Source organism: Exophiala mesophila, assembly GCF_000836275.1.
Source record: "Exophiala mesophila strain CBS 40295 unplaced genomic scaffold supercont1.5, whole genome shotgun sequence".
Lineage (NCBI taxonomy): Eukaryota > Fungi > Ascomycota > Eurotiomycetes > Chaetothyriales > Herpotrichiellaceae > Exophiala > Exophiala mesophila.
In genome coordinates, this window is record NW_015622508.1 from 2029422 (window position 1) to 2052725 (window position 23304).

Below are 23304 nucleotides of genomic sequence, written 5' to 3' on the forward strand. Positions count from 1 at the left end.
ACATCATTACTAACCACATTGAACCACATTACATCAAATAGATCATCAAGGTCGTCGCCTATTCATACAGTCAAAATACTCAGTCATGGACAGGGATAATATAGATTAACAGGAGAAAACTTCATCTTCGAACAATCCATACATATTGTCAAACCTACTCAATCAATCATTTTAGGTCCTAAACAAGGATCATCACATCCTCTCGGAGTATTTACTCTTACAGATTCCATAGCAAAGTCTATTTGTGGACAGACGGCTCCTCTAACAATTCTCTCCCCCTTTCACTCTTCCCCTATTCATCATCTTCCTCCTCATCCTCGTCTTCATCCTCATCTTCTCCCTCCGCCACCTCGACACTAAAATTCAAACTCTGATCCACGCCCACATACGAATCCGACATGAGGAACAAAGTAAGATCCTTCTTACCAGCCGTTGGAACCACATATTCCAACTTCGTTTCCAACTTCTTGGTAATAGTAACCCTCTTTATCGCAAGCAGAGACTTGGTTTTCTCCTCCGCCACGACCAACCACCAGTTCTCCAGTTTCTTACCAGGATAGAACGGTGCGTGCACAGACAGGTCAACCTCAGCTGGTCCTGAATCTTCCTCCTCATCCTCATCTTCGTCGACGTCTCGTGTCACGCGGATCTGGAGATGGCTAGGTTGTCCAGCGGTGATTTCTTCCTTGTCCAAGACATCAAAGTCAAATTCGAGATTGGGATACTTGTTATTGGTGAAATTGGCAGCGTCGACGAGTTGGCGGTTGGTCAAACCCATCTCGGCAACCAACTTGGCGTGGTCTGGATTCTCGCTTGGATCCATCGCGGTCATGAAATCGTCAATGTCCTTGACATCATGCTTGGAGAGGATGTTGACGATCTTGGCGTCGAAATGGGGGATTTGTAGCAGTGGACTGTCACGGTCCCACATTGCTTGAACAGACATTTGAGATAATTCCATGGCGTTCATCGCGTTCAGGTGTCCTTCTGAAGACAGGACGTCGACGCAAGCAGACAACAACGCCAGGATCTTGGAGACAATCACCTCTTGGTCTTTAGCAAGATCGATGGGAAGCTGCATCCGTGAGAAGTGCGCTTGCAGAAGAACCAACGCTTTGAAATGCGGCGAGTCAAATGCTGGTTCCGACATCTTGACTGGTACTCGGTCGTAGATACGCCGGAGAATGTGATCTTCATGACGACGCATTTGAATCGATTCGAACTCGGTGGCGGAAGTTACAATTTCGAGCATGCCCTTCAACTTCGTTCGGCCCGTGAGCGAAAGGAGGAATGTCTGCATCGTGATGAACGAAATGTTGTAATATGCTGCAATCATAGCGGGATTGAGCGGCGAGACTGAGTCGTCTTCTTCATCCAGATCGATGATCTTGGCTTCTGAGAGCTCCTTAAGAGTATTCTCCACCAATTCCGACAAGTGAGTACTCAGTCCATCATGGGATGTATCGTTGAGACCATAATAGCTAGGGTTCGCCAACAATCGTCGGTAAAAGTATGTGTAGGTGGTCCAATCAACGGCATCCTGAGTTGACGTGATGGTTTTGGTGCTGATCTCGGTCACAAACGCATCGTGCAGGGTTAGAGGGAGATGACTTTCGATGGGCAGGGCCTCGTTCAAGAATTTCTTATAGTATTCCCTCTTGACAGCCGGCACCATCAAAACTCCCTTCCCGATCTTGTCCTCGCCTGGTCGACATGCACGACCGAACATTTGAAGCACTTCATTGATCTGATAGTCGACATAGCGATGCTCGCGGCCCTGGAAATACTGAGTGCCCATAATGACCACAAGATGTGCCGTTAGCGGTATTTCCCAGCACACATCTCTTGAAGCCAGCATGACTTGTATAGCGCCAATCTTGTAAAGATGTGACACGATTTTCTTGTCACTGACCGAGAGCGCTTCATGGTAGTACCCAATACCGTGGGTCAGGGATTCAGCAAGCGCCTTTTCGTTGATTCTTTCCAAGAACGGTTGCAGTTCCTCGACATTGGTGTGGAGAAATCGCTCATCGTCGTCGTCCATGATACAAGCCGCGAGGATATCGACAGCTGTGGCTCGGACCTGTTTTCGCCCAGGGACGAAAATGATCGCTGGCTTGTCTGGCGACAGTTGCAGAATCGATTGATATGCAGGCCTAGACATCGCCATCATGAGCGATGGGAAATGTGGAATCGAGAATGATTGAATATGCAATTCCAGCCCAACAGGTCTGACCATAGGACTGAAGTTGTAGATCGTGTGCTTGTTGGCCCCAATCCATTCGCCAACATCTCTCGCATTCGACAACGGAACACTCAATCCGATGATTCTCAACTTGTTTTCGAGTTGAATGTGAATGTATTGCATTCGTGAAACCACAGATTCGTAGATTGATCCATTTTCTCCCCCGATCATGTGAAGTTCGTCTGCGATGAAAAGCTCCACAGCTTGAACGTTCTTACGGCGTTGCCATTGACGAGACAGCACATCCCATTGCGATGGCGTTGCCAAGACCAAGTCTGATCGTTCCAAGATTCGAAGATCTGCGGTAAGCTCACCTGTCAACGTTGAAATGGTCCTCTCGCCTCCAAGCTCGCCGAATCGAGAGTTCCAGTCTGCGTGACGAATATCCACGAGTGACTGGAAAGGTGCAACGTAAACCGCTTTGCCGGCATCTGGATTCTTCCAGTGTCGAAGAAGTGCAAATTCCGCACAGATGGTCTTTCCACTACCAGTTGGAGCTCCAACAAAGACACTCTCATCTCCATCGTACAAAGACTTGAAGACCTGGGTCTGGATTTTGTTGAATCGGTCCAGGTTAGGATAAAGGTCAACGTACTCTTTCACCTTCAGCGCCTGAACAGGCACAGGCTGCAAGTCCAGGAGTTGCGTATGAGGTGGGAAACGCTCCGGAAGAACCAGCTTTTGAAACGAGACAGGAATTTTAGTCTCCGAATGCATCCATCGATCTGACGTGAGGGTGATAAAATAGTTAGGCGGCATAGGCTCGGTGATGGGGACCGTGAATTCAACGAGATGCTCTGTGGCCTCTCCACTGGCAAATTCTTTGCGCAGAATAAATTGATCATGGAATAGAATCTCTTCACCATCACAATCCTCGACCCAAATCCAGAAGGACTCAGAGGTGCCATGGAGAACCTCGTCCCACACAAAGTTTGGCGTGATGGCGAGTTCAACTCGAAGAAGGGATCGTGTCATTGGTTGAACTTGAGCCTGTACTTCAAGGCGAGGAAACTTGGATACCAAATCGCAAACCACTCTTCCTGCCTTTGGAAGGCCAAGCAGTTCGCCCATTCTCGGTGGATCCAGATCAAAGTAAGCAGACCACGGGACTTCCATGCGTTCAGCTTTTTGGACATACTCCCTTGGACACATTGGAAATTGTCTAAGGGGAGTCATAGTCGGCCACATTCTCTTTTCGGCCATCTTGCAAAGGTCGAGAGCAGTCTTTGCCACTCCTGCCCATCCTTTCTTCAAACATATCTCGAAGATGGCTCGCAAGATTCGGCCAGCAGATTGTGTGACATACACGAGATCAGCCATCAAAGCGAGGCCCTCTAGCTTTAGACGAGAGATGAATGCTTGGAGCAAGACATTGATTTTGGCTTGTGGCTCTTCAATTCCCTCCTTGATAGGAATTGGAACCCTGCCAAGTAGTTTGGCCATTTCCAATTTCTCATCCTGACGAACAGGAATGTACTTGAATTCGTCACTGAGGGCAAAGAGCCGGAAGAGTTCAACCGTCCCGATCGAAGGTTGGAGGTTTTGATTGTATGTCAGCATGGAGTTGTGCGTGATGTAGTAGTGGGAGGCTATTCGGCCAAGATCAGTAGCTTGCAGTTTGCCCGTCTTCTTGTCGTACTTCAGTAGCCCAGCCCTCTCGAGAACGACTGCAGCCGAATGGATGAGATCGACTCGTTTCTGTTCCAACGTCTCATCATCATCGTAATCTGTCCCCACACTGTAAAGACCAGGGGATCGAATCATGCGTACAAAGAGATAAGTGTAGCCGAGCCACTCCACACCCTCGTCTCTCGTTCGAATGTTTCCGAGTACAATTTCCGCATTGAGATTGTCGGCAAGTTTGCTCATCAACTGACTTTCAATCGGGAGCTGTTGATTCATCAAAGATAGATAGTACTGAATTTCTGACTGCGCCGTGATGATGATACCTTCACCATAAGAGTCGAATTGAGGTCTACCAGCACGACCGAGCATCTGGAGAACATCTTGAGGGCTCAGCTCCACCCAACTGCCCTTCTCTGGCGAGTAGACGGAAGTGCCTTTGATGATAACAGTATGCGCTGGTAGATTGACACCCCATGCAAGGGTGGCTGTGCACACCAAGACCCGTAGAAATCCGTCGGCGAAGAGATCTTGCACCGAGGTACGATCAGCAACACCCATTCCGGCGTGATGGATACCAAAGCCGTAAGGGAGGAGATCTTTTAGGTTTGCGTCGTTGACTGCATCGGCTTCTTCTTGCAGCACCGATCTACTCCCAGCGTCTGTCCGCATGATCTGGCCAATTGATTCGAGCTCGACTGCTTTGTCGCGAATGTATTTGGCAGTCTTTGCAGTTTCTTTCCGAGAATGGACAAAAATCAACATTTGTTGTTGATTCGTGCCGACATGTTCAATCACTTTAGCATAACAGACATCGTTCATTGTTTTGAGCATTTTGATAGCTTTCTTGTCAGTGATTCCGATGAACTCTTGTCGGAGCGGGCAAGGCCTGTAGGATCCATCAAAGTGAAAGAGGTCTTTTTCGGGGTTGACCCGAAGGAATGTTGCAACATCCCGGTAATTGGGGAGTGTGGCACTCAATCCAACAATTCGTACTGGCTCTCCTGTTTGCTCGATCTTGCGGATGGTGCGACTGACGATGCTCTCAAGAACTGGGCCACGGTCATCATGAAGAAGATGGATTTCATCGATGATGATCAATCGAACAAGTCGGGTATAACTCATGTCAGTAGCTTTACGCGTGATAACATCCCATTTCTCCGGCGTCGTCACAATAACCTGTGTATCGGCAATCTGTTGCTTTGTCAATTGTCGATCACCTGTGAGTTCGGCCACTCGGATGCCAAAGACTTCGAGTCGTTTTCCAAAGTTGCCGACTTGTTCTTGAACGAGAGCTTTCAACGGCGCAATGTAGACGATCTTGAAATCGTCCAACATGATTTCGCCTGTTTCAGGGTTCCTGTGCTTGCCAATCTCACGTAGGATAGTGAGCATCGCAACGTTGGTCTTTCCGGAACCTGTAGGAGCGCATATAAGCATGTTGCCATCGTCGCCAAACGCTGATGGAAAGCATTTTGACTGAATACGATTCAATTCTTTTGCAGAACCAAATCCTTGTCGAGCCCAATCAGGAAGTTCTGTGGTTGGAATGTTCTTCTCTCCCGGATCCCGCTTAGGTTTCGGTGCAGGCACATGTATCTCTTCATAGCCTTTGAAAGTTCGCTTGGTAGATCCCTGTGGGAGGACGACTTTGGGGTTGGTCATCAAATGGTTACCTTGCTCAAAGACAAGATTGTCTAGATTGATCAAGCGTCTCGGTTGTAAGCCTCCAGAAAGAGTACCATCCTTCTTGTCTTCTTGTTGTGTTGTCTCGCCCTTTGGCACATCCAAATCCATAAGATCCAACTTGATCTTCTTCGCGGGTCGCTGGCTATCAGCACTTTTGTCGGATTTCCCGAGCAGTTCATCAAGAATACTCCGTTGGCCAGCCTCCACCATTTCGCTCTCCACGAGATGTCGAGCGTCCGAATCTTCTGCAGCTCTTCGCCACCGGGTGACCCAGACGATCCTCTCGCGATTGAGGACAAACAGGCTAACAACTTCAGGATGATCGTAATCAAAAAGGTCCATGAGGTCGTTTTCGATATCGCGGAGGGAGATATCCTCCCCTTCTAGCGACTTTCCGGAGAGAATTTGTAAAGCATCTTGAGTCTTTTGTTGCTGGATGTGAGCATCCGAGTATAAAGAGCCGATTTGTCTCTGAAGCCAGTACGCATCAATTTCGTGAATGGGGATGGCATCCGAGTCTTCACGCTTCCGTCGACTGGTATCACCAATACCCCCATCGATGACCATGCCGGCATCTTCGTCATCACCGTCAACGTCCGGCACTCCAGCACCACCAGCAGCTGCGGCTTCTTCTAGACTGGGTTGGTCTTGAGCATCTTCGTCGTCTGAGGAGCCTTCGTCTTCATCACGAACCTCGTACGTTCGTCGAATGCCATCCTCGTCCACATCGTCATCGGACTCGTCGAAAACGACAGCAACGCCCTGGCGATCATCCAATTCGGCGTCGTTCTGTCCGTCGGCATCTTCCATGTCTTCATCATCTTGTGCGCCATAGTCGGTGATCTTCTTGCCAAGATTCACGAGTTCATTGAACTGTTTCGGTGTCATTGTAATACCGACGATATCATCAATTTCCTTCTTCTTGTCTAAGTCTTTGAGGTTCTCATCCTTGAGATATTCGAGAACGGCATCGGCAGCACTCCGCACAATTTCCTGAGACACATCACCAAGAGCAGTTGATGTGACATGGAGAAGTAAGTCATATGTCGCGCGAGTGGCAGGAGTTCTCGGACGGTATATGAGACCTTCAATGAGGGCGTCGCCGGCGGAAAGGATGCCAGCTCCTCTCATCTGTGAAGATTCGCCTCTCTTGCGCTTTTTTCGTTCTCGTTCCAAAACATCTTGACCTTCTCGTATGGAACCTCGATCCAGGTTCTGTAATCCGGCGCCTAGCTTTTTCTGCTTTGGGGCTTCTTCACGACCGATGCGCGATCCCATGTCTCGAATGTTGAGTCTACCAGCCAGCGACTCTGGGTCGCCTGTGTTTTCATCGGTTCGGCGGGAGACAAATCGACGGTCGGCCTGGAGAACCAGGTTCGACATCGCCGAATATTTGTATTGGGAGACATTGTTGGGGTCTGCCATCTTGAGGGAGGTCTAGAGGGTAGTAATATAAATTTGTAGGTGGTAGGAGGAAGGGTGGTCAAGTATCCAGATGGACACAAGAAACAGGTTTGTCGAAAGAGTCCGGGTTCAAGGGCACATGGTAGTTCGGAGTAAGAGGTGCACCATTGCACAATGTTGCCTGGATGATTGAGAGGCCTCGGAGGTAACTTTCTGCAAGCCTTGAAGAATTAAACAGGCTGCGATTGAGTTGTTTGAAGTATCGCTCTTCTACTGTTGATCCTGGCAGAAAAGTCTACCAAAGAAATCGTGGGGCGAGTCGGCATAGTTGCTATGTTGGAATGGTTTTTATACCTTGGATCATAAAGCGGGAGGTGTACTCAGCCTTGCCCCTTCACGTGTTCGATAATCAATATTTTGGTTGGAACCTACCATTAATGATGATAACAAAGACACAAGAGTCGAGACATGCTAACACACTTCAAAGTGTAAGACTGTGTAGTGTCATATGCAATTGATACCAATGTGAATTGACTACAATTCATGAAAGCATCATGGTGTTGCGCCTACAGGTTAATGAACATGACATAATCATCAACCTTGCACCCATTATTTTCGCAAATACAACAGCTCACCTTGCACACAATTGATGTACGCTATTCCGCCGAGCCTCTTATGATGGTAACGGTCTAGAGTCTTTTCGGAAGTCCGACAATTGTGCAATCCTCGGTATCACTCAAGCCGCTAACATCAGCTCCCAAGAATCTTCACGAGGTATTGCTGATAAAGCCACCCACGATAGTCCAATCAGCATAGAACTTCTATTCCGAAGGATCGTAACTCCGCATCATAGCCACCGCCCAGATAAAACCAAGCACGGCCATCAAGACATGGATCTGAAAAAAACATCAAGATCGTGCTAGATGCATGCAATACAAGCATTGCCGATTGCCTAATTCGGAGCTTCCCTATGTCTTGGACGGCTTAGATTGGGTGAATCCTGGAGTAACCTGACTAAGGATTTAGGTCAGCCCTGCTTGCATAGGGTCTTGTCCAAGCTCGATCGCAATCATATGGTAAGGCGATAGGTGCCGAGAATGAAACAAGCTCGGTGAGATTCTGCAGGACTCTGCATTATGGGAATAGACAGGTTTTTATTGGTTCAAGTTTGGGGAGTTAGATAGAGTAACCCCCGCGATTGAGAATATCCTCAAAGTACTATATGTAATAGTCAAGATATTGTGGGGGGCGAGATGTACATATTTCTCTGTTGTCACTAGATTTGAAACCATGATGCGACTGTGATGTGGCAGCAGAGAAATACTACCACGATGATGCTTCTTTCATAGGAAGCATGAGCATAAACAACTAACAACTGACGACAATGCCCAATTACGATTACCAGTTCATCAACTACTCCCACCCATCCGAGCAAACCAGCTCCGAGAACCGACGGAAAGTAGCATCTTATATTGGCATCCACTTCAGAAACCGGTCCAAACCATTGTACCGATCTACTATCAATTCCGCTCTAGATTCTGACAATCAACACCACCACCATCCGTATTTTAACTGGACTTGGAGAAGATATCTACAGTTATCTGGCCGAGACCATCCAGTTCCTGCTGCACAACCGCCTCCTCAAAACATCAACGTCAACATCAATACCAATTTCAATAGTATCGCTGCTGCTTATGCTCATACAACAGCCATCTCGCACGACAGACATGGAGTTCGCACTGACCCATTCTACAGCTATCCAGTGGACTACGTTCGACCTAGTATACCCAGAGCTGTTGACTATTGTAAGCATAGTACCTAATACTTATACCACAACTTACCAGCGTTGTGTGTCCAGGGATCCACATCTACGGCCCAACCCACCTAATCCGACCGAATCTCCTAACTCCCGACCAAGGCAGATCTATTCTTCAATTATATTTCCAATACGCACTTCACGATCCTGTTCTATTCGAAGCTCTAGTCGCTGTATCCCAAGCCAATCTAAGTGTCCAATCATGGGAGAATGCCATCTCCAGTGTCGGTGCAGTTGCCGGTGCCGGGAGGAGTACCACTCGTCTTGATAGGGATACTTTATATCATTATGGACAGACGGTTCAACGATTGAGAGGCCATCTGGCGAAGGAGAATGGATATCAGGATGATTCGGTTCTCTTGGCGATCATTGCGTTGATTGCTGTTAATGTAAGTGAGTGAAGTATAGGTACAGGAAACAGACTGAGTTGACTTGAGTCTGACTTGGAAATCTAGTATCTCTCAAACGACATGGACTCTCTTGAAATGCATCTCAAAGGTGTGAGAAGGATTGTTGCTCTCCGTGGAGGGATTGATGAGGTTGGTTGGCCGTTGATTTTGAAACCATATTTGATTAGGTGAGAAAAACAACGGGCCCTTTGGCTAAGTACTCTCATCCCATCCATATATCTATCTGACTTGGATCTGTTTATCTTGCGAATAGCATCGAGAGTTTCTGGGGCTATTTCTCCCGCAACGCCAGTACCAATATCAACACCACATCACAAACCTACCACGAAAATCAAGATCCCTCCAACCCTCCAATCCTCAGAGTCGACGACTCACTATCCCAACACGACGACGACAACGACGACGACGACGACCACACCACTCACTCCCCCTCCCCCACCCCTCTCTCCTCAAAAATCTCCCTTCTCCCAACTGGCTTCTCCCGCCTTGCTGTCACCCACCAGCTCAGCCCCAAGATCATCAATCTCCTTTACCGTATAGTCCTCCAACAAGACCACATCAACGCGATATTCACCGCCGGATCAGCCGGCGACGTCAACGGGGCCAATCTCGAAGAAATCGAAATCTGTATGCGTTTACTCGGAAGAGACGACCTTACTTTGATTGAACGAGTCTGCTGTATGGGCGTGATGATCAGATTAACCGATCCAGGGAGATTATCGGGGAGGGTTAGTGCGATTTACGAAGAGGAAGTGAAGAGACATGCGGAGGGTGTATTAGGATGGCAAATGGCGTTTGAAGAGGATGAGGATCTTATGCAGTGTTTTCTGTGGTTGGCCATGTGTATGGCGGTGACGATGGTTTCGCCGAAGGGAGGGGGGGTTGTTGGAGGAGGTAGAGAGGATGGGAGGTTTAGATTACTGATGGCGGTGGCGAGGTGGTATCACAGGGAAGGGGAAGGGGTGGAGTGGGATGGTGTGAGAAGGATATTGGATGGGTTTTTCACGATTGATGAATGGTGGGATGGTTGGGAACGGGTGTGGAGGATGGCGGAGGACGAGATTCGACGTCTGGATCACGACTTACAAGTTTAAATAATGAATTGATCAAAAGTTAAGATCAAGAGGAGGGAATTATATGTTGTTTATGGTGCGATATATACATCAGAAGGAAGAAGAAAAGGCTGGCACACAAAACCCGCATTTCGTATGAGACGTGAATGCGGAAAGTCGCCTTTAAAGACCGTCGACAGATCTATCTAATGTCCAAGATTCAATCTTCATCAAGCAGGCGTCAAGTTCATTGTCATTGCAACATCAACATGGGTGTCAAAACATTGTTGGTATATATACAAGAAAAAGCTAGTATGACAAGCTGCGGCGAGCAGCTGCGGCGAGTGACACAGCATCGAAGCACCAAAAATGTCGCGCGAATCCTTTTACAGGTCGCGGGACGCCTTCAAGGTTTGAGGTTCAAACTACAAACCAAAGGCTGCATTAAATACATCAGCGGCTGCCTGACCATTGAGTCTTGATGCTGCCGCGGCTGCGACTTTGCAGATGTCAACAGTGATTTTGGGAGCTCGGCATCGATCGTTGAGTTGTTGGCCTAGAGGAAGACAGACATTAGCAAACTGCTCGATCACGAAGCCAGAAGCACTTACAGATGAAATCCGTGATGGTCTTGAGGGTTTCGTCCGCGCCATGATCAAAGGAGCTCTTGTCCCTGGGCGCAAAAGCGAATGCCTCTCGCCGACCATCAAGGTTGGGAGCGAAGAAGACACGGGGGTCCCTGCATTGACCCAAGTTGACTTTCCCGGTAGCAGCAGGAGGGGGAGCCGTGGTAGTTGTGGCTGCTGTGGTAGTGGTAGTAGTGACAGCGGCATCAGTAGTGGTAGTAGTGGCAGCATCAGTAGTGGTAGTAGTGGCAGCATTAGTAGTGGTGGTGGCAGCGGTCGTTGTGGTAGTGCCGGCAGCTGAAGTCGTAGTTGCACCGCCATTGCCGCCGCCATTGCCGCCGCCGTTACCGCCACCGTTTCCACCACCGTTTCCACCATTTCCACCACCACCAGCACGAGAAGCAACAAAGGCCGTGACCTCGTCTTCAGTAGCATCTTCCACAATCAGACCTTGGCTAAAGATACAGCCGAATTCGTCGTCAAGGGTGTTGCAAGTGTTGCCCCTGGCGGTTGGGTCGCCAATCTGGCCAGGCTGGAAAGTACCAGAGTCAAGTGCGTCAAATGGGTCACCGCCGATTGTGGAGATCTGGAACGCGATTTCGAGGGCGATAGCTTTGTTGATGGCGGCAGCGCCCTGAGAGGCAGGGTCCTGATGCTGAGAGATGGCGCCAATCTCGGGGTTCACGGCGGTGATGGAGGTACAGGCGGTCGAAGCCAGGCCAACGGAGCCTGTATTGCGCTCAAGGCCACGGTAGATCAGAGCTGCAGTCATTCCATCAATGTCGTTTTCAGCTTTGGCATTGGTGAAGGCGCGGTCAGCTGTGGCTAGCTGCAGACAGTCTGGGTCGGCGATGTTACCCAATCCCTGGGAGGCGGCAGCATTGCCTAGGAGGGCAAAGATGGCATCCTGGATGTTGTCGGGATTGTTCTTCTTGAGGAACTCGTTGACGACGGTGATGAAGATCTCGTGAGAATGCTCTTGGGGAACTTCGCGACGCTGGATGGCTGACGTGCGCCTGTGGCGACCGTGACCTTGACGAGGAGCTGGCTTCTCGATGCTTTGTCGAGCATCGAGGGAGGTGGGTCGGGCAAATGCGACGCCAAGTCCGGTGGCACAAAGGGCGGCGAGAAAGGTGTTGGGATGCATTGTGAAGAAGGATCCAAGTATTCTCTGGAAAAAATTTGTACAAAGGTCGTTGACGTGATTCTTGCGTAGGGAAGCTGGAATGGGTCAAGACTGGCAGGAGTTCACCAGGAACGAACGAATGAAATAAAGGAACGTGGGGAACTCAATGCAATATTCCAGAAGAAAAGGACCGTCTCTGATCAAGTCAGCTCAGCTGCTTGAGGGAGAGGAAAAGCATGGAAAGAGAAGAGATCAGCCTGTGATATAGAGCATGGTTGTGTCGGTGATCGGATCTGGAGCGGTTGTCCTGACACCTTGCCAGCCCTCCACAGCTCATTAGCGTCAGCAGGAGGTACGATTTAGAGCGTCTCAGCGTCATGATGGAGGGGTGTGGTGGGCTTGACGAGCTCGGCTGCCGGCGTGTGTGTGTTTGTGTGTGTAGGAAGGAAATACATGACGATGATTCAGGATGGAGGTGCAGCCGACCATGGCATGGCAGCGTGGCAGGGGTGTGTTCATGCTTCAGAACTCAAGGACTCGAGGTCAACGGGCGGATACGAGGGTTTCGCTAATGAAGGGAGAGAAGCTTGTCACGTCATGTCGCAGGGCTGGAGGGACAAGGCGGTAGACTGCGAACGTGTCAGCGATAGAGTACGAGGTCCATAGGACCTACTCGTATTCTGGGCATGTATTGAAGTGAGGCCGTCGTCGATATGACCAGGTGTTGCCAGGTCTAAGCTTTGTTCAAGCCTTTTAGTAGTGGATAGAATGAGTGGATGAGATTACTTTGGTGTCTGAAGGGGTTGAAGGGAGAGTTGCAGACAGGCCCCGTGAGTTTTTAGCAGGTTTTTAGCAGGAATTTAGCAAGCCCCAGGTGCCCCAAGTGCCGCAAGTGCCCCTTCCTTCCCCATCTGTAACAAATGGTGCAGCATCTTCGCCTGCACCTCTTGGCAGTATGAAACATGGCAACCACGACCAAGACTAACTTAGGACCAAGGAAGGACCACGAGATGTGAGAGTGTGTTGTCTGTTGCCCCTTGGCAGTCACGCGTGTTGGTTTGTATTTGCACCTTCCCAAGTTTCCAGTTGCGTGTTGCTGCCTGGACATGACGCGTAATACAAATGTAGGAGGAAGGTGCTGCTTAAGGGTTGTGAATAGAGAGACACCAACTACTAAAATGTACATGTGTAGGTACCTAAGAACAACATGAACAGACTGTCTACATACTCTCTACAAGTCCTCAAGCGCCAGGGTTCCGTCAGCACTTGCATCTCTCACCCATTCGCCGTCACTTCAAATCTCAAACCCCAGATCCGAAATGTGGAAACCCTGGGAGTCCACCTCGATGCCGTCTCAGACACGGCACGAGGACGAGGATGCGGTGTATTCTTAGAACCTTAGCTTCCAATCTCCGTGTAGGGTTCGTATGACAGCTTTCTCATTCAATCTCAAACAATATCAACCGCACCAGTTTATTCACTAACAGGTTGCAGATAAATTCTCTGCGTCATGGTCATAAAGTGGAACAATCACCCACGTCGTTCAAGTCGTATCCACAAGGCAGCACGCGAGCACCGAGCAGTAAGCAGCAATGCATTCAAACCCGCCAGATTGCCCATGCTCAATAGGTACATTCAGTCAGGCCTGCGTACGATGCTACGGTACCTCCTGCCGCATGTCTTGAATCTTGCCTCATCAAACCTCGTGGCGCTCAGTAACCAGTTCATCGGCCCCCTGCGCCCATGCGAGTGATGCCGTCCATGATGCCATTTCCTCGCCCGCCGTACCCGTTGAGTTTACTGCCCGCCATCTTCAAACCTGATCCAGGGGCTGGGATCCCTGAATACTTGCCCGCCGTCGGCTTTTGCAGCATACTCATCGGGCGTGGCCGGCTGCTCCCGCCTGCTGCCCGTAAGTCGCCAACTCCACTCACGCTGTTTCTACTCTTGTGAGGGCTCGCGTACGCCGCTGCTGACCGGGGTCTTCCAGTACCATCCTCGCTTTGAGGAGGGCTCACCGGTGGAGCTTGTTGTTGTTGTTGTTGTTGTTGCTGCTGCTGCTGAGCCAATCGCTGCTCCTCTGCTTGGGCACTCATGGCTAGGAAGACGTCCACTTGGGCCACCAATTCTCCCTTTTCAATGCGCTCCTGCTCAATCTCCTTTCTCAAAGATTGGGTCTCGTTGGTGAGAGAATCCACCTGGCTACGGAGCCCCGCTGATTCTGCTTCGGCCATCTTCTTGCCTGCGGTCGCTTCTTCGTTCCATCGTCGCAACTCCTCAATCTGTCCTTCCATTCTAGAAAGTGCTTCGCTTTGACCGGGGATTACCCCGCTCATGGTCGCCTCCCGTTCCGTCTGCAGTCTCAGCACTTCGTCCTGGGAGGCTTTGAGATCTGATCGAAGTTGTTCGACCTGCTTGATCCACCGTTTTTCATAGCTGACTTTGAGATCTGATACCTTGCGTTCGTGCTTGCTCTTGTACAACGTGTGCAGTTCGCGCGCGACTTTCTCCGTCGCGTCTTTGACCGCAAAGTCAATGTCTGCGGCCATGCCCGGGGTGCCTGGTTCGTGGCCCTTTTCCGGACTGGGTGTGTTTTTGACCCGGTCCGACCGGAGTGTATCAAGAGACGCCTGAAGCTCGAGGATCCGGATTTCTTGTTCCTCTGCGCGTCGGTCCGCGTCTTCGGCCTGTCGTCTCAGCTTCTCTTTTTCTCTCTCTTCTAGAAAGATGTTCTGTTTCACTTCTCGCAGTACTTCTTCCATTTCTCGACTTCGCCGCTCCAGGTCGTCTTTGGCCAGTTCTAGCTCTTCGCGAGACCCCCGCTCCGTTCGAAGTTCTTCACTGATTTTCCCTGCTCGCACCTCGGCGTCGGTGATGGAACGTTTAAGGGCCATGACCTCTGCTTCCTTGCCGGAAAGTGTGGCTTCAAGCCCCGAGATACGCGATTGTAGCTCAGATCGAAGTGTCTCAAGTTCACGAGGGGTCACGGTGGGGATTGATCGTGGGGTGGCCATTGGCTCCAAGTCAATGTCCAACAGGTCCATGCCGAGACCAGTCGAGGAACCATATCCGCTTTGTCTGGGAGCGGCAGGTGTGGCTGGGGTGTTCTTGTCCCCAAAGACTGCTTGGTGTTGCTTCTGTGGTGATCGACCAGTCGCTCGCTCACGGTCCACTGAAGCCTGAGAACGGTGAAAGGGACTGGGGTTAATTTTGATGGGAAACGCTCCTCTCCCAGATGGACTTCGCCTCATGCTACGAGGCGCCGATTGAGGGGGAGCAATAATGATATTGGTTTGACCGGTAAAATTCATCAAATCGGTTGTTGCGTCATTAGAATTACGTGGTCGTCGAGGAGTGGCATCGTCATCTTCGTTGGACGAAGTGCTGTTTCTCGATGACGACAGCAGTCGTAGTGGGCGCTGTGCGGTGTTTGGCGTACTCGCGATGATCGAAGTGCGCAGTTGTTTTGAGGGAGACCACGCTTCTGCTCTGGATGGCTTGGACGGGGAGTTTCTCATGTTTGCAAAGCGAGTCGTGTCAGTGTTGATGGCTGAAATCGTGCTCAGATCACCCACGGTATCGTCGTGTATGGTTTTATCATCAAATCCCAGCGTCATGTCATCCAGGTCAAGTTTATCAGTAGACTTTGTTAGGTCATCGCGCCCTGCAGAGGTCGTACTGGTGCTCTCGGGACTGTGGTGCATGATGGATTCGCTCGAAGAGTCGGTGTGGACGGGTATCTCTGAGCTATCAAGAGCCAGGGTGAGTCCTTGATTGAATCGCAGGGTTGGATCCGCAGGTGAGCCAGGAGGAGAGCTGTGCGCGTTTGTGTGGTCTTGTAATCGATATTTGATGGGCGAGAAACCTTTTCGGGGGCTTGCAGAGGGACTGGAGGTTGTAGGGGGCGAGATAGGGCGATCCATGTCGAGTTTAGGGATATCGATAGTCATCTTCTTTATGGAAGCTGAGCCAGGAAACTCATGAGAGGCCGGGGTGACCGGCGAGTATGGCTGATTATCAGAGTGTTGATCGTGTGCCTGCTTGTCGAAGCGGAGCTTGACAGGTGAGAGACGCGAGTTTTGTTTGGATGGCGACAAGGTCGACAGTGGTTCAGGCATCCTGGCGATTGATGTCGTCGAGGGAGAGGATAGACGAGTAGCAGAACGACAAGGTAGGACAGAACGAGACGGATAGAGAAGCCATTGGGGGAGGAAAATGGTGACTGAGTATATTTTTGCGGTGTTGTGTCAATGATGCGGGTTGCACGGTGACGGGAGACGGTGACAGGGAGAGGCGTACATGACAAGACGGGTCATGGAGAAATGAGTGGAACACGAGTTGTGCGTGGTGTGGTCCTTGTAGCCCTTGTAGCCCTTGTAGCCCTGGTGGGTGTGTTTTGGTCTTCAGGGTCAGGACTTGACTGGCTGTTGATGGTCGGTTGTGTTGTTTGTGAGTGGCCAGATGTGAGTTTGGTTCCCCTGGCGGGAGGCTCCGCTGTCAGGAAGAAAGACACCAAAGACACCGCAGTCTGGAGCCTGAGTCGCGCCTGCCAACTGTGGTATTCCTGCCCACTTCTTGCCCATAAACAGTGCCAAGAGCTAATGTCCTATTGCGGCTTAGCTTATTTACCTTGTTATTGCGCTTTCCTCATCAAGGACATGGCCTTGGCACGGGCCTACCTTACTCAATCAAAGCTGCAGAATTAATTTCATTCTTTGATTCTCCTGCGTTATACATGTCATTTCCCCTCGATAACTGATGATTACAGGCTCATCCATCCCTTGTGGAGTGCATTTTATATGCATTCGTTGGCAATTATGTAGGTAAGTTAGCAGGATGCAGGGAGACGAGTTTCTTTACCCCTTGATCTCGACGATGATGATCGTTGGACCATACCAAGGGAGCCAACCCTCACAATAATGAATAACACGTGCCGGTTCGCGGTTTGCGCGGTTCAATCACAAATCACCAGAAGAACCACGCCAAACTTGAGGGTTTGTATGTACCTCTGAGACACGCACGACATTCCCTCCTTCTCGAGAAGCGTGCTTTTGCTGTTCATCAATCTTCCGTTGTCGTTCTCTCCAGAGCAATCTTGCCATACCATTTGCAGCAAGAATCGCACCATCTGCTTGAGACCCTGTCCAGATTCCATTTGTTACAAGCCTATCCGGGACCCTCGCCTCGGTACAATCACCTGCAGAGCCACAATCGGCATAATCGATACCATATTCTTCGATAACGCGAGCTACCCACCGGGGACCCCGCCAAATCACATGTTCGGTCAAAATGGCTTGGTCGGTGTTGGTGATGTATCCACTCAGAGACGCGAAGCTAGTCACTGTAGCATCCTTTGGTCGATGAAGGAATACTGTCGACCATAGCTTGGTGACGCAGATGTTGATGATTGAAATGATGTCTTCCAGCTCGCTGAGTGTTAGTTGGGATTCGAGAAAGTGCACGAAGCTGTCGGCGAGGACTTTGGGGGCGAACGTTTGGCCACTCGAGCATGGTGCTAGTATGGTACCTGTCATGGACAAGACTGTTTGCGACCGTCGGAGTTGATGAGTGAATGCACTAAAGAGCATGTATGGCTCGCTGCTTGGTTTGGCGAATCGTCCAGATCCATTTTCAGATATCCGTCTTCGATTCCAATCGTTGGCAATGAGATTTGTGGTTTGTAGTAGGTGGTTCAGGGCAATCACATCCTTCAGATCAGGATGCTCGCTTTGCGAAGCCGAAGCCGAAGCCGCTTTATCAAGATTAAATCTCCAATACAAATGAAGAACACGATCTGAGATTTGGTATACCCGACATAATTGATTGAGCAAGGTGCGAGAACTCTCCGTTGCGATATTGTTAATGTACGAGTTCGTCAATCTCCAATTCTGAAGCCCCGACCCAAGAGTAACCTGATGGACGATTTGTCCCAGAACCTCAGGAGGAAGATCGATCAACGACGTCATTTAGATAAATCTAATGTCAGTATCAGGATCAGTATCAGGTCAACATTCGATAGAAGTGATGAACGATCATCTGTTATAATCATTGATGGGGAAAATGGCTTTTGTTATCTATATCCCGCAGCTGGGCTGAATAGATTATATGATTAGTATTCCAGGGAACAATAAAATGATTACATTTCAGCAAGGAATGCCCGGTCCTCGGTTCTGTCACGCGCCAATATGCTCGTGTGGCCATTTGACATTCAGAAGATTGAGGACAGTACATAGATAGGGAGGTATGATGCATGCTGATCTAAAGATGGACGATGGACGATGGCATTACTTAAGGTCCTCAAACAATCTGGTGATGTATGGAGGTGGGTGGATGAGTGGGTGGATCACAGGTTTGGCTGTGATTGGTTGTCAGTGCTTCTCTAATACTTGACATATTCTCTTTTGTCGGTCGTATTGGACTTGACTGGCATCTACAATAGCCTAGATATATTGCATGTCGTTGAATTTATTTCTATTCGATCATGGCAAATCCTGAATCTCCATGATATGACATGGAGCCTTTTCGCCAAACCACCACGATCCTACTAGACAAACAAAGAGTAAAATAGTATGATATACAAATCTACTACAATTCATCCTTCTTGCCATCATTGCTTTTCCCAGCCCCATTTACATCCTCTGCTTTTTGCTTGTTCGGCTCTTGACACACAGCCGCCGTGCCGACCTCCATGCGATAAACACACTTTTCACTTTCACTGACCTTCCACACTTCATCCACCTCACTGCACGCGAGATACACCCGTGTAGATCTAGCTGGTCCGTTCCAACAACCCTGGCCATTTTCATATTTCAGCACGAGTCGTTCGCCCGTACCTAGACCCTTGCCGTCTTTCCCTACACCTTCATCGACGTATTCCAGGTCGAATCCGACAAAGTTGCCCATGCTGGTGTTAGCCCCACCTCTCTTGGGTTTCTGTCTCGTTTGGCCCAACCAGCACAGTTCGTACTCGTACTCGCCGCTGTCGCGGCTGATGCACTTGTCCTTGAGGGCTCGGAAGATGCCGCCGTCCGGACCGTAGTCTTTGTCTAGATCGTCGAGGTGTCGTTTCAAGTCGGCTTCAGTTGTTTTAACTTCGCGCTCTGCGTCGGTCAAGATCTTCTTTGCGTCGGCGACGGCTTTGCTGTCCGTGCTGGGTGATGGGTTGGAGTCCTTCACATCTGCGAGGATGCCGTTTTCGACGAGGATCCGGCGGATTGCGGCGAGCTTATCGTCAATCCATAGGCGGAAACCATCGGGGAGATATGCGCTGTACTGATAGAGTGCCGCCACATCGGATTCGGGTTGGGCGGGCGAGTCGTCAGACTCAAATTCAGCCCAGTTGACGCCATTAGATTCGTTGTCTTCGGCTAGTACGGCCATGAGATCTCGGTTCTCGGCTTCGGTCCAGGAGTCGTCTGTTTCTCGCGCAGCATAATCTTCCCAGCCCCGAACGGCGCGTTTGACACCCTCATCGTTGAAGTTGGGGTTGTGCTCGTCCTTGAGAGCCGACAGTAGACCCTCAAGTTCGGTGATCCTGTCAACCATTGCATCCCTCTGTTTCCTGGTTGTGTCGAGGTATTTTCGGAGTTCTTCCACACGGTTCTTGGCTAGGTTGAGCAGTATTCCAAGTTTGCCAGAGCCTTTGCCGGCCGCATCGCCTCGGACCACCCGAAGCTTCTCGCGGCGTTCAATCTCGACCACGTTGTCCTCAGCTTCTTTGACCTTCCGCTGCAAACCGTCCAGCTTGATCTCTGCACTCTCATGAGCCAGTTCCACCTCTCGCCTCAGACGTGATGCTTCGGCTACCAAGGTAGCCTTCCGTTTCAAGGCGGCCCTCAAAGCCTTCTGTTTCCCTTCCTCCTGCTTTCTGAACTCATTACCTATCTCTTTGCATTTGTCGGCGCAGTGGGTTCCTCCAACCTGTGCCCATTCGTCGGAGCCATCACAGCATACATCGTAGTCACATTTGCCATCATTGACGCTCTCGAACCGTATGTAGGCGGGCTGATGGCCTTTATTCTTGCAGTAGAAGCCCGGGAGGGCTAGGGTGGTGTTAAGAGAAGCAGCGGCCGTGTCAGGACCCGGGTGGTACTGTGGAGGGGAGAGATGGGAGAGATATGAACATGCTGCTGTGCCGGGCTCGTCTGAGCCATCAGGACAATCGCAAAAGTCGTCGTTGACTCGGGAGAAGGGGATGGTGACAGAGGGGTTTGATATGCATGTGAAGACGTCCGAGCTAGCTCCTTTGTAGAATTTGGCGACTGGACAAGTGTTAGACATGATAACGAGGATACAGAAGCAGGGACAGGGTCAAGGGACCGAACAGACTATATGAAGACTGTGTATCGGACTCATGGCCATGGACCCGTGTATACTTACATTCAGGGCTGACACCTCGAGGACGGGCTGAGGTTGAAGCTCTGGTGTCAACGGAGTAGGTGCGGCCAACGAGCAAAGAGGACAACACCAGGATCTCAGACCTTAAAATCATGTTGAAGTATGTCGAGGGCCTGCTCAATACTTCGAACATATGGTGGTGTTACTGGTCGTCAACATGAAAGTTGTCCGCATCTGGCCTCCGGCTAAGTTTCCTCAACAATTTAAAGATCAGGGACTAGTGCATTTTATTCTGTACTCTATTTTATGTCCGGATATTATCTCCGTCAGCCTCATGATGAGGTATGTTTGTCATACCCATGTAGGATGGACATATGCACATTTGATTGGGTAGTGCTGGTACCATATCGTGCAGCGGAATCTTGATAGACTTTGCAGTGCCAGCGAGTGTAACATCCATCGATATCAAACCACAGGACCAATGTATCAAGCAGCTTCGCCTTGTCTTCTGCCTTGTTGTTCTACTCATACTTGGAAGCGGCGCCCAAGGCGACATGCATGAGTTCTAGTAGCTTGTCCATTTGACATTGCGCCTCTGTAGACCCTCCTTCTTCTGAACCGTCTTTATGCTCCTGTCCCTTTTCTTTCCAGTCGACTTCAGCATACGGGGCGACAGGGGATCCCTGTGATTGGATCGAGCCTTTGGACCACTTCTCACCCGGAGTTGCCTTGGTCGCCAGAGTAGGTTCATCAGATTCGGGTTCTGCTAAGTGAATGACTTGGAGTATGGACTGATCTGCTTCAAAGTCATCGACCTCTGCTTTCAATGTCCTCCAATCAACTTGCACTTTATCCCATACTGTATCCAGAACATTTGTCGCAATTTTCAACTTCTTCCTGCCTTCAGTGGACGCAACCAACTCACGACCCTGCTCTTGTTGATCAGCAAGAATCCGCTTGGAGATCTTCTTGATCTGAGAAAACTGTTTGGACACGGAGTCTGCTTTATGAGCAAGGGCGTCGGCGGTTGTGGCTTGGTCCAGGAAGAACTTGAGGAGGTCAGGTATGCTCTCGATATGTGGCTTTGTGCTGGTTGCGCCAATGCGGTTACGATGTTTCTGAATGTGGCGGAAGAGTAGATCAATGTCATGCTGGCTCAGGTTATGTTGACATTCATCCATGCGCCTAACGAGGTGGTCGATGACTCTTTCGTGGAATTCGGCCCCATCGGTCGCAACCTCAATCAATGCTTCAGTCCCTTGGCCTGTAAAAATCGTTGGCATGATGAAGACGATACTTGCGAGGGGTTTGGTTCCGCCATCTGTGCACATATCTGTGAGCTTGGCGTCGTTTGGAAGAAACTGTTACTTACCGCCTGCCCAAAACCCGGACGCCCATGAGTGCTTCATATCAGAGAAGTCATGCAAATGTTCTGGGACATCTTGATCTTTGATCTGCGTTGCCATCTTGATATTGATCGGAAAAGGGTGGTTTGGGGTTGTTGGGGTTATGAAAGAGAGGCGTTAGAAGAGAGGAGCTAAAATCAGTCGAGAAGATAGATTTCAAGGCAGGTGAGAACATCATTAGTCGTTGGAATAGGGGCCATCAGTGAACAAGTCCAAGAGTGAAATCCCAGCAACGGGACTCGATTGGAAGCCTGAGAAACTCATAGAAGGGACAGATGAATGGTCATTGAGAAAATAGCACAATGGACAACGGGCAGTCTGATTGCTCACCGTCCTGGACAATGTCATGTCGCACCTCATGCAGGGTGCCGACTAACAACCACAACCACGCATGACATGTCTCCTTTTGTGTATTGTACCCTGTGATCTGGGCATATCACCACGGCATTCAGTGATCAATATCTGGCAGCAATCCGTGGCACTGACATCACATGGTGTTCGAGAAGCGTTTGTGTCAAGTGCATTTCGTGAACCTCCCAGGCTCACTGTTGATACCAGGTTTGATCAGCCATCCTTTTCTATGTACAAATCCCTGCGAAGCATCCAACCGTCTGGATGCCTTTGTATCTGATGTTTCCGCAGCTCCTTCGCCGTCTTGTCGTTTTCATCGAGTCGCCTTTCCTAGTCTTTCTGCTTCTAGTTCTCGCTCTGCTTGCTGGTAGTATTTGGCAGTATCCACGCCGTGCTTGAGTCAGAGTCAGCGCCTGAAAAGCATCAATAGTACTCGGTAATCATGCTCACCTGGTTGTGATTGACAAAATTGGCCCATGGCACAATGTGAAATAACAGTGCCGAGTATCTGCTGTTTCTTGCAGCGATACCTTGGTGATATGGAGTCAGGTCGCTCGCTCCATATAGTGGCTCTCCCTTCTTAACTTTGTCGACCATTTCCCTCATATCCATTTGTTGTTCTCGCTCGTTTTCGGTCCATCCGTATAGTCGCACTATGACCCTTGTCAGCTGTCCTGCTCAATAGTTGCCCGCGTTCGATTTGACATACAGCAACTCTTTTGATAGACCAAACCAATTCCACCCAAGATTCCAATTCCCACGCCTAGTCTGAACACGGGAGGAAAGGCACCTTTGCCAGAGAAAGAGGGGGCGTAGCGTTCGGTGAGTAGGAGAAATGCTGGTGCAAAGGCGGCCAGCCCAGCGCCTTCCAACCAATCTTCCCGTCGCGAATAGGCAAATGCTCGTCTCCAGTGGCTATTGGGGTGATTCTAGTCAGTCAAGGGCCGCGAATAGTTTCACGAGGAGAGGTGGTTCGGCGTGAGGGAGGACATACGGATCTGAGTCAATGAGCTGGTGAAGCGAGTTAGCAAGCTTGAGGTTTGAATGGTAAACAGGCATGACTTACAGGGTAGTCAGTATTTGGGCGCTTGGCCGGGATAAAGGTCGTTTGCTCCTCAGCAACCATGGCGACGGCGTCAATGGGGATCAAAAGTACTTTGTTCTCGTCTCTTTTGATATCAACTTACTATGAAGATACAATCGTGAAGTCCAGACTGCA

General features: G+C 49.9%; 8 protein-coding genes across 8 annotated transcripts; 1 reads left to right on the forward strand and 7 right to left on the reverse strand.

Annotated features, from left to right (window-relative positions):
* Nucleotides 1-141: 141 nt before the first annotated feature.
* PV10_07460 (uncharacterized protein) lies at nucleotides 142-7226 on the reverse strand. The gene has a single exon (XM_016372361.1). The coding sequence runs from the start codon at nucleotides 6980-6982 to the stop codon at nucleotides 293-295; it is 6690 nt and encodes a 2229-aa protein (XP_016221693.1). The 5' UTR covers nucleotides 6983-7226; the 3' UTR covers nucleotides 142-292.
* Nucleotides 7227-8345: 1119 nt separating this feature from the next.
* PV10_07461 (uncharacterized protein) lies at nucleotides 8346-10281 on the forward strand (the record flags this gene model as incomplete). The annotated part of the gene is made up of 4 exons (XM_016372362.1): nucleotides 8346-8766; nucleotides 8820-9166; nucleotides 9233-9354; nucleotides 9441-10281. The coding sequence occupies 4 exons, from the start codon at nucleotides 8346-8348 to the stop codon at nucleotides 10279-10281; spliced, it is 1731 nt and encodes a 576-aa protein (XP_016221694.1).
* Nucleotides 10282-10664: 383 nt separating this feature from the next.
* Nucleotides 10665-12552, reverse strand: PV10_07462 (uncharacterized protein; the record flags this gene model as incomplete). Its single annotated transcript, XM_016372363.1, has 2 exons — nucleotides 10851-12552; nucleotides 10665-10795 (listed from the first exon to the last, which is right to left on the reverse strand). The coding sequence occupies exons 1-2, from the start codon at nucleotides 12010-12012 to the stop codon at nucleotides 10665-10667; spliced, it is 1293 nt and encodes a 430-aa protein (XP_016221695.1). The 5' UTR covers nucleotides 12013-12552.
* A 1163-nt stretch (nucleotides 12553-13715) lies between these two features.
* Nucleotides 13716-16109, reverse strand: PV10_07463 (uncharacterized protein; the record flags this gene model as incomplete). Its single annotated transcript, XM_016372364.1, has 1 exon — nucleotides 13716-16109. The coding sequence occupies one exon, from the start codon at nucleotides 16107-16109 to the stop codon at nucleotides 13716-13718; it is 2394 nt and encodes a 797-aa protein (XP_016221696.1).
* An 840-nt stretch (nucleotides 16110-16949) lies between these two features.
* PV10_07464 (uncharacterized protein) lies at nucleotides 16950-17957 on the reverse strand (the record flags this gene model as incomplete). Its single annotated transcript, XM_016372365.1, has 1 exon — nucleotides 16950-17957. The coding sequence occupies one exon, from the start codon at nucleotides 17955-17957 to the stop codon at nucleotides 16950-16952; it is 1008 nt and encodes a 335-aa protein (XP_016221697.1).
* A 548-nt stretch (nucleotides 17958-18505) lies between these two features.
* PV10_07465 (uncharacterized protein) lies at nucleotides 18506-20508 on the reverse strand. The gene is made up of 2 exons (XM_016372366.1): nucleotides 20371-20508; nucleotides 18506-20252 (listed from the first exon to the last, which is right to left on the reverse strand). The coding sequence occupies exons 1-2, from the start codon at nucleotides 20480-20482 to the stop codon at nucleotides 18577-18579; spliced, it is 1788 nt and encodes a 595-aa protein (XP_016221698.1). The 5' UTR covers nucleotides 20483-20508; the 3' UTR covers nucleotides 18506-18576.
* A 341-nt stretch (nucleotides 20509-20849) lies between these two features.
* PV10_07466 (uncharacterized protein) lies at nucleotides 20850-21794 on the reverse strand (the record flags this gene model as incomplete). The annotated part of the gene is made up of 2 exons (XM_016372367.1): nucleotides 20850-21649; nucleotides 21701-21794. The coding sequence occupies 2 exons, from the start codon at nucleotides 21792-21794 to the stop codon at nucleotides 20850-20852; spliced, it is 894 nt and encodes a 297-aa protein (XP_016221699.1).
* Nucleotides 21795-21982: 188 nt separating this feature from the next.
* Nucleotides 21983-23268, reverse strand: PV10_07467 (uncharacterized protein). Its single transcript, XM_016372368.1, has 5 exons — nucleotides 23152-23268; nucleotides 23080-23096; nucleotides 22795-23000; nucleotides 22536-22738; nucleotides 21983-22479 (listed from the first exon to the last, which is right to left on the reverse strand). The coding sequence occupies exons 1-5, from the start codon at nucleotides 23209-23211 to the stop codon at nucleotides 22399-22401; spliced, it is 567 nt and encodes a 188-aa protein (XP_016221700.1). The 5' UTR covers nucleotides 23212-23268; the 3' UTR covers nucleotides 21983-22398.
* Between the last annotated feature and the right edge of the window lie 36 nt (nucleotides 23269-23304).